Source organism: Solanum pennellii, chromosome 5 (genome assembly GCF_001406875.1).
Source record: "Solanum pennellii chromosome 5, SPENNV200".
In the NCBI taxonomy this organism is placed as follows: domain Eukaryota; kingdom Viridiplantae; phylum Streptophyta; class Magnoliopsida; order Solanales; family Solanaceae; genus Solanum; species Solanum pennellii.
In genome coordinates this window covers 5,900,429-5,909,434 of record NC_028641.1, presented here as the reverse complement: position 1 = coordinate 5,909,434, position 9,006 = coordinate 5,900,429, and the positions used below count along the sequence as shown (strand labels likewise).

Sequence of the window (9,006 nt, the reverse complement as noted above, 5' to 3'; positions counted from 1 at the left end):
AATATAATAGAAATAACCAAACATAACTTATTATGTTGTAAAAACAAAAAACAAAAAAATGATAACGAAAATTATCAAAAAAGATGTACATGATTCTAAATATGATTTTTTTTTGGTTTTCTATTTTGTGTTTGATACTCGCGCTAGAGATTAATTATTTTGATTTCACATCGCGTAGGGCTCCGAAGCCAGATTAGAGGAAAATCTCACATTGAAGGTAAAACGATTTCTATCAAAGGCGACTATGTATCAGGGGTACTTGAACCTGAGATCTTTTTGTTAAGGACAAATGAGTACTTATCACTCCATCGTTATATGTGGGTATAACACACATTGCTTTAAGTCCTCGTGTATGAAGAAAATTTTATTGGTATTTATTTTTAGAGGACAACATACATTGCTTCAAGTTCACCCTTGATCAAAAGTTTGAATTTGAACAGTGGATATAGAGAAAATCATGACAAGAGCTTCATTCTCAAAATGTACCAATAATACATGGTTCAAATTCAGTTAGGATTTCAATACAAATACTACATATCAAAATAAAATATTTTTAATACGAATATCAAATAATAAAACTGTCAAAATGGGTTGGCCCAACTCAATCCAATCCAACCCTAACAGGTTAGAAGTTAAACGGGTAGGACCAGCTGACCCTTTTAATTAAAGGACCAATAAAATAGCAACTCAACCTAGCCCTAAGTGAGCAGCGGATTAGATTCGGTTGGCCCTTCAATCAAAAAATGGACAACGTTGGCCTCTTAGAAAGAGTATCAAATGTTGATGTCACTAAAACAAAAATATTTTTTAGCGGCAATAAATAGATACATTAATAAAGATTGTTAAAGTCTTTACCGGCATTAATTAAGTGTCACTAGATCCAATGTTACTAAAACCTTTAGGGACACATACAGAAAGTGTTAATTGCCGCTAAAGCTCATTTTTGATGTAGTTTATATGATGAACACAACATCAATACATGCAAAAATTCATCCATGAATGACACATATTTCAATGAATACTTACAAAACAAAAATATAATAGTCAAGCTACAATATTCATAAGATACGTTCGAGCAAAAAACATTACATGATCACGATTTTCATAAACAAGACAATAAAGGAGAAGTGGAGAATTAGGGGTAAAAACAAAAGCAGAAGAGTTCAAAGATTTATAGTTATAATTGAGTAATGGACTTAAGCTAATATAAAATTTTAGTAGGCTAACGATCCTAAAAAGTAAAAGATTTTTTAAAAAATAGCATTTTTATATTATATTTTAAAAATATTTATTGATAAAATCTTAACAAATAAAACACCACTTAAAATATATATGATAAAAAAATTTAAAATTCACAGCCCACAAACTGACCTCTGAGGCGTGTGGGTTGAATTTACGAGACTAACGAGCCAAGTGAGACTAGGCCAAAAGACCTTATTTCTAAATGGATTGTAAAAATTAAATCTAACCCACTTAACTCAAAAGGTTGAATTGAATCATTTTCACAGCTCAACATACTACTGAAGATTAAAAAAACAATGAGGGACCATATTGTATATTTTTTGTATCAAAGCTCTATCATTATTTTTATTTTTGAAACAAAAGTAATACTAATAATTATAGGTGAAAGAGAGGGCAATATTCTGTACTTCCATTTCTTCTTCACATCCAAATACTGATCTGATCCAAAAGAATCAAAGGTAATCAGAAAAGTTTTAACTCTCAGATCTCCTAGAAAAACTCAGATTTATGTATATAGGATTGTATCAATTTGTGTGTATCTATGATTTTGATTTGAATTTATGGGAATCTGAGCTTTTTTTGGTAATTTTTGGTTGAAAGTTTGGATTTTTATGTGATAAAGTTGAGTTTGGGTTTGTGGGGGGTTGTTAATTTATTGTTGGGTTTTCAATTGAGAAACTAGTGGTTGATGAAAATTGTGATAGTGGGTGTTAATTGTTGGTGATAGTAAAGAGAATCCTGATTCAGAAAGGGAAAGTGTGAGTGATGCGGATGCTTTTGGTTTTGATGAGAGATCTGGGGTGTTGATTTTTTGTTTTGTTGAAAGTTTGATTTTTGTGATGAAGTTGAGTTTGGGTTTGTGTGCTTGTTAAAATTTGTTGTTGATTGGTTTTTCTGTCATTGTTTGAGGTTTTGGGGGTTTGCTTTAAGAAGCAATTTAGTTGTGTTTTAACAATTGAGAAGCACTGGTTGATGAAAATAGTAATATTAGGTGTTAATTCTTAGTTATTAAGGTTTGATTAGAGGTTGCGGAAGTAAGATGTTATTGATTCAGGAAGGGAGAGTGTGGGTGATGGGATGCTATTGTTTTTGACAAGAGATCTAGGGTATTAGGACTTCAGGGTGTCTCTGTTTGAGTGGGAGGTGAACTTTCTTCAGTTGTTTGGGGCTGATGGAAGAGAACTTAGACATGGTGTATGTTTGGGAAAGGTGTTGATGAATTAGTGAGGCAAGGATTCGAGGAGTGATAAGTACTTTTGTCAGCACTAGGGGACTCCTCATTCATTTTTAATGGAAAGGTTGTATGAAATTTAGTGATAGTTTAGGAGAAAATGTGGAGCCGTAGGAGAATCGAATTGTTTCTCCACTCACCTCTAGCCGTTAGAGGTAAGAGGAGAACAAAGAGACTTTCCAGCCACTTTACCGATCACCAACTACATCCCCGAGGTTGGAACAATTAGGAGTCAAGTTCATAAAGGAAAAATAGAAAATGTGGAGCCTAGGAAGATCTCAATTAACTAAAGGAACACACTAAAGAAGGGAGAGTGGAAAGGTCCCTTTCATCCATAGGTTTAGAATATGCTAGTCTGAAATAATCTCAGAGACTAGAGCTCTTATTTTTCTTAGATCATAAAAAATAATGGTGATTTTGGTTTTGATTCGAAGGAGGGAAATATTATTGGTGTGTGACTTGTGAATAAATCTCTTCCTGTTGTGACGAAGATGATGTCTCTTTTTCTTGTGTTTCTTTTCATTCTCCCTGAAAGCTTAATGATGCCTAGTGTTGGCAAAGTAGTTGTATTCTTCTTCTGATATGTGGTTGAATCATAAATGTCACTCTCCAAGTTTCCCTCATTGAACTGCAAACAGCAGACTTCAAAACTTTTAAAGCTACGTTAATATTTTCTTGGTTCTCCATGGTTTCTACCAGCACTGTTTTAGTGGATTCATATGGTTATAAGAAGATTCTAAACAACTTCAGTGGTGCACTGATGTTTCTTTTCTGAATTATAAATAGACTAGTAGGAGCGTCACAGTCTCCACTAATGCTCAAAGTATAATGGATTTCCTCATTTCTGTCGCTTGATTATCAGTTGTGCTTCTTCTTTTATGTTGTTGCTTGGTGCATGAAATCTTCGCTAACATATTTGAAAGTTTCTCTTATCTTTATTGTATATGGCCTGCCTCTACATCTTGCTGGTTTCTTGAATCAGGTTTTTCCTGGGATTCTTTAACAAGAGAGAATTACAGAAATGGGTCGTGGAGTCAGCTATGGAGGAGGGCAAAGTTCACTGGGATACTTATTTGGAAACGGTGAGGCGCCAAAACCAACCACGGGAAATGCCCCAGCTGTTCAAAGTGAAGGGCAGGCAATAAATAAGGAGCCAGCTTCAAAGCCTACCGTTTCTGCTACAGTTGATGCTACTAAGCAGATTCCTGCTGGTATTCAGAGCACTGCTTCAAGAAACCATTTTGGGGGAGATGGTCAAAACACAGGCAACTTTATCACGGTATTGCCCTCGTGTTAATTAGTATGATGTCTTTTGAATTGCTTGTCTAGTTCATTTTCATGCCTTGCTGGAGAAATATGTTGATTGTTCCGCGGTAGAGTAATACATAGCTTGCAGGCTGGAACTTCATCTCCTGCAGTGTTTTTAAAAGTAAAAATAAAAAAGCAACAAGGTCGATGGGGCTTGAAGCAAAAAACATGAAGTTGCACACTTCTAGGCATACATGTTGCGGAAAATAACTAGTATCTCAAAGTTGAGATTAGAAGTACTGAGCGCTTCTTAATGGGATCACTTGGCACATATCATTAGTTGAATTGCACACTTCTCAAAAGCATAATGGTTTCCACCCATGAAGCAATTATCCCTTGTTTCATATTTCTTCATTGCTTTAAGCGACGGAGTGATGGCTTTTAATAACACTAATCTCCAGGCTTAATCTCTCTTTTCTTAACCACAATACTTCCATCCAAACAATTGAATAGGAATGGTTTGTTGGATTTACATCTATCAGGTGTTGAACTTGTTTTATTAGATTCCATGATAGCATTTTTGCTCAAATGGTACATTTGCACCAGTCTATGAGTGTGCATCTTTGTTGCTTAGGTGGTCTCACTGGCTGTGTTTCAGGTTAGGATAAGTGCTAGCACATTCTATTGATGTAAACTCTCCTATTGTGGAGTGAGAATAATTTGTAAGCCTGCGTTTTCTGGGGACTGCTGACTTCCTGACCGACTTATATGTTGTGGTGGATTTTGAGATTGATCTGTGTTGTTTGCTTGCCATGAAAATCCCGCTCAGATAAATATGCTTTAGTTCCTACTCGGAAACTATATTTGTCAATTTGTCATTGAATTATGATGAAACAATTTTCGCCTCTTACAATGGAGTGGGTCTTGTCCTATAATCGTATCATTGATTTCTCAATAAACATGTCTAGTTTTAACTGGAACTATTACCTTGATGTAGGACCGGCCATCTACCAAAGTCCATGCTGCTCCTGGAGGTGGATCTTCTTTAGGTTATCTCTTCGGCGGTGGCAGCAACTAAGCAATTCTCCAATATACAGTTGGATAATTGTTTTATCACTTCTTTACCTTTTGTTTATCGACACTATGTTGTAATTGTAATTGTGAGTACTTCAGGTTGTTGTGAAGGGTTAGTTGCATAAGGCTTTGGTCCAAAGTCCCAGTTGACACCCATGAAACTAAAGTTACTTTCAATGTAATATGCCACCTTTGTTAATTGATCATTTTGATTGAACAGCTTTTCTTGCCTAAACTTCATATCTATGATTGTTAAGGGAAACTAGACATTGTTGACTACTTAGCTAATCTTCTACCATAGTTCTCGACTTTCATATCCTGTCTACTTGCTAATCTTCTACCATAGTTCTCGACTTTCATATCCTGTCCATGGTAAGTTCCAGCTTGCAGGCGTGCCATGTCATGTCTAATTACCCCTCTCTAATACTTCTTTGACCTACTTCCACCTTTGCCTAAACACGTCATAGCTAACCTTTTACACCTCATCACATGTCCAAAACCTATATATTATATCCATTGCAAATTATTGTCTTTTCATCATTACAAAAACTACAAAAGGTTTGAAATGGATGAGTTATAATATGGTTTCATAGCAAGTATTTGGTTGGTTGGTTCTATAACAATGGTGTGATAAAACGAGCATTTCATCCCACCTTTATAACTAACAAGTACAAGTAACTTGAAAAATGAAAATGAGAACAAAAGAAAAGAACTCACAAAAACCTTAAAAGGTTTGTTTTATCTCTCACTACAATCATATATAGTAGATATATCTACATTTGTTCGTATAGAGCAAATCGCGGGGAAGTTTGTAATAGCTTCAATTCCTCCTCTTCAAAGAGGTACAACGATTGTTGCATTTGGTCTTGGAGGAGGTGGAGCTGGAATTATTCCCCATTTACGACGAACATCTTCCAAATCCTCATGGAAATGTTTTTCATAGTAAACACACATAAGATCTGTGCTACGAGCTCCAGCCTTAAGCGCCCATGGGAAGTAATGCTGGTAAAACAAGCTCCTTTGCTTGTCACTAAACCTTGCTGTACCCCCTAGCACAGACATCAAACACATGGGGAGTAGCATCTGTTCAAACTCTATCACTTTTAGTGCTGTTTCTCCGATCAGGTTTGTTGGAAGGTCAAAAAGGGTGTGCCAAAAATCATGCACCTCACGAGCACGCATAGCCACATATGCTAACTCTTCAGTTTCCATGAATCGCACTGGTGGGCGATCATCTGGTGAAAAGTTCCTAGATCCCATAAACCTTGCGTATGCAGCACCAAAAGTGTTGTCAGGCAGGTCCCATGCATGCCCCACACTTGTAGAGATCACACGAGGTCGCTCCAACAGTATTTCCTGAGGTATAATGTAAAAAATATAAATACATCCAAAACTACAATCAATAGACGAAAAATACTTCAAATTTGTTGTAGGGGAACTTAAAAACGGATAGAATGAGAAGAGTAAAATGAGATGAAGAGTACTCTAATAAAACGGCAAATGAACATATATCACAAGTTTTATGTTAGTACTATCTGCCTCATAACTGCTAGATCTTTCAGAGTTTAGTACAGGTTACCAGCATGCAAATCACCCCAAACTTTTTAAGTTAAGAAAGATGGTCAGAAGCATAATGAATACTGGCTTATCTGTTCCAGCTAGGACAAAACAGAGAACTGATTAGGAAAGCAAAAGAGAAGAACGACACAGCTAAGAGTTTCCAAGCATTTGCTTGAGCCACTTTGTTCACTGCATAAGTGAGCCCCTAACTGCACCTTACATCAAGCTATCAAGACACTAAAGTAACATTAGCTGTACTTCAACACCAACGGCACATGCCTTAAACAGGCAACAGCTATGGACAAGTTCACAATGCTTCCAGTTAGGTACATGGTGTAAACAATACAAAGATCCTAAAAGATGCTGAAATCTTAGGGTGACAGCCAAATAACTACATTGAAGCAAGGGATGCTAACAGGAGGGCACTAATGATTGCACCAGAAAACAACAAGATGTGCAATTAGGTAGTTTGCTTGATGAAACAAGGCAGCGTTGGTGAGGCAAAACTGCAAAAGTAACCGAGTTAAACCAGCAGTGGGAGATTCCCACCTCAAGGCATACGAGTGAACACAGCAGATGATCTGGGACCTCGAGCCTGAAATGATGAATAAAGGGGTGATAGGTTTCAATAAAGCAAGCCATTTCATGGCTTCTTGGAACAAGATTAAAAAATGCAGCTGACCAATGAGATGAATTATGGGAGACTCTCAAGGAACTTTAAGAGAGACAGAAAATATGATGTGTAAGAAGTCAATTCCTTCAGAGCAAAAAGAGGAAAGACGGACGGTGTTATTGCCGCATATCAATGATGTTGAACAGGCTATAGTTGCTACTGCTTTGTCTCAAGTGATTAAACATTGAAGCTAAAAGGAAGTAAAGATATTGAAATCCATTTGAGGATATTGAAAAAGAAATTGAGGGTCTTTCAAGACAGTAGCTTGTCTATGAGTCCACAACCTTGTCTAACATTATTGATTTAACTACTATTATTAATCTAATTGCATTTTAAATTTTGAGGTTCTTTCAAGACAGTACTAGCCATGATGAGTATGGTAACAAATGCACAATCAAATTGGATGTCATTGAGAACAAGTAATGCATGGGACAACCGAAACCTGCTACATATAGCTCAAAGAAGGACTACAAACTGCAGCAACTTCTCATTCAGTTGAGGCAAGTAGACATCCCTAAATTGGCATTTGAAGAACTAGGTGATCACTCCTCTCATAATACTGGAAATTTGGCTTCAATGGGCTGCTTGCAAAGGGTAGGAGTACGAAGAAACCATCTTCTTGTATCAGAAACCAGGTTGTTCTGTTTCATCGATTACTGGCAGTTCATATCTTCATTAGCTACAAGTAAATAATTAAAAGGAAGTGAAAGATCCTCAAAACAGGCGCTTTTTGTGAGTTCATAATAACTTCAGTTGTCAGCAAGGTTCACAAGTGACTATCGCCACATAGTAAAGGTGCATTTCAATTATAAGTTGCTATAAAATATTTGAAGGATCAACATACAGTGCCTGTACTCTATTCACAGGTTCTAAGTACATCAACACAAATGGAGGGACCATCAATGTAGGTTAGATTAGAACATTCTAAAAAGTATCGAAGGAAGTGTTTTTCATTCTAATACAAGAATAAAACAGCAGCAAGCGACATCCACTTTGTAGTTAAACAGTTCGCATATTTAGATTCGACACATGGACGTTTGAACACAACACCTTCTAAATTGCACTACAAAGAACTTTTTTCATATAGGAATATTTCTTTAAGACTAATCAGAAAATGGTGATGGGACTAGCAAACAAATATATAAATGAAGAGCAAATCAAGTAAAAGGCCTTACTCTGCCTTCAGGACTCCTCTTCATCCTTTCAAGAACCCTATCAAAAGCTGGTTTCCCCGTCGTCTCGCCCAAAGCAGCAATAAGATCTGCTCTTCGAGGATCTAACAATGCACCAACTGCAGAACCAACTGCAACAGCAGCCTGCTGCCACCCTTTCAACCTAAAACCACTACCTCGTATCATGACAACCCAATTCTGAAAAACAAAAAATAAAGAAAATGAATCAGGAAACAAAAAATTGAAATCAAAATCCTTACTTTCCTCAAAGCAATACATCAACTTGAAAACCCAATTCTGAAAAACAAAAAATAAAGAAAATGAATCAGGAAACAAAAAATTGAAATCAAAATCCTTACTTTCCTCAAAGCAATTACATCAACTTCAAAACCCACCAACATATATCAACATAATTCACCAAATGATAAACAAAAATTGGTTAACGCATTTTCACAAGCAGTTAGTGGGCAACAATGAAATTGCAAATCTTAAAAGCAATCAAACATTAGTTAAAGGTTATAATCCATTGATAGATTGCTATACATTAAGGGTTGTTAAAAAGAATGCTAAAATCCAAGAACTAAGAGTTCATACCGATTAGTCTAACGAAGAGATGCAGAGGAAAAAAAAGAGCAAAGCTGAAATAGGTTCTTGATTTGTTTTGTTATTTCTTTTGCCTCTTTTTTTTTGTTAGGCATAATACATAAAAATAAACTAACTCTGTGCGTGCACAAACACCCACTTATATTGCTATAAAATTAAATAAATGAATACATTCGTTCTATATGATAATTTTTGTGTTCTAC

General features: G+C 36.1%; 2 protein-coding genes across 3 annotated transcripts; one reads left to right on the top strand and one right to left on the bottom strand.

The window, feature by feature from the left end:
- Positions 1 to 1,536: 1,536 nt before the first annotated feature.
- LOC107020799 (protein SPIRAL1-like 1) lies at positions 1,537 to 5,035 on the top strand. The gene is made up of 3 exons (XM_015221300.2): positions 1,537 to 1,700; positions 3,456 to 3,752; positions 4,719 to 5,035. The coding sequence occupies exons 2-3, from the start codon at positions 3,495 to 3,497 to the stop codon at positions 4,797 to 4,799; spliced, it is 339 nt and encodes a 112-aa protein (XP_015076786.1). The 5' UTR covers positions 1,537 to 1,700; positions 3,456 to 3,494; the 3' UTR covers positions 4,800 to 5,035.
- Positions 5,036 to 5,354: 319 nt separating this feature from the next.
- LOC107018830 (ubiquinone biosynthesis protein COQ4 homolog, mitochondrial) lies at positions 5,355 to 8,924 on the bottom strand. 2 transcript variants are annotated; one of them, XM_015219412.2, is made up of 3 exons: positions 8,795 to 8,924; positions 8,204 to 8,398; positions 5,355 to 6,151 (listed from the first exon to the last, which is right to left on the bottom strand). In XM_015219412.2, the coding sequence occupies exons 2-3, from the start codon at positions 8,384 to 8,386 to the stop codon at positions 5,630 to 5,632; spliced, it is 705 nt and encodes a 234-aa protein (XP_015074898.1). In that variant the 5' UTR covers positions 8,387 to 8,398; positions 8,795 to 8,924; the 3' UTR covers positions 5,355 to 5,629. The 2 variants fall into 2 exon arrangements, with proteins under 2 accessions (XP_015074898.1, XP_027772918.1); XM_027917117.1 differs by lacking the exon at positions 8,795 to 8,924 and adding an exon at positions 8,560 to 8,750.
- Positions 8,925 to 9,006: the final 82 nt, after the last annotated feature.

Bases quoted from the DNA above. Each gene is read 5' to 3' on its own strand.
- LOC107020799 (XM_015221300.2), top strand. From the start codon at position 3,495: ATGGGTCGTGGAGTCAGCTATGGAGGAGGGCAAAGTTCACTGGGATAC. The intron at 3,753-4,718 runs GTATTGCCCTCG...ACCTTGATGTAG, and splicing joins ACACAGGCAACTTTATCACG to GACCGGCCATCTACCAAAGT.
- LOC107018830 (XM_027917117.1), bottom strand. From the start codon at position 8,601: ATGTTGGTGGGTTTTGAAGTTGATGTAATTGCTTTGAGGAAA. The intron at 8,399-8,559 runs GTAAGGATTTTG...TTTGTTTTTCAG, and splicing joins ATGTAATTGCTTTGAGGAAA to AATTGGGTTGTCATGATACG. The intron at 6,152-8,203 runs GTAAGGCCTTTT...ATTATACCTCAG, and splicing joins AGAGGAGTCCTGAAGGCAGA to GAAATACTGTTGGAGCGACC.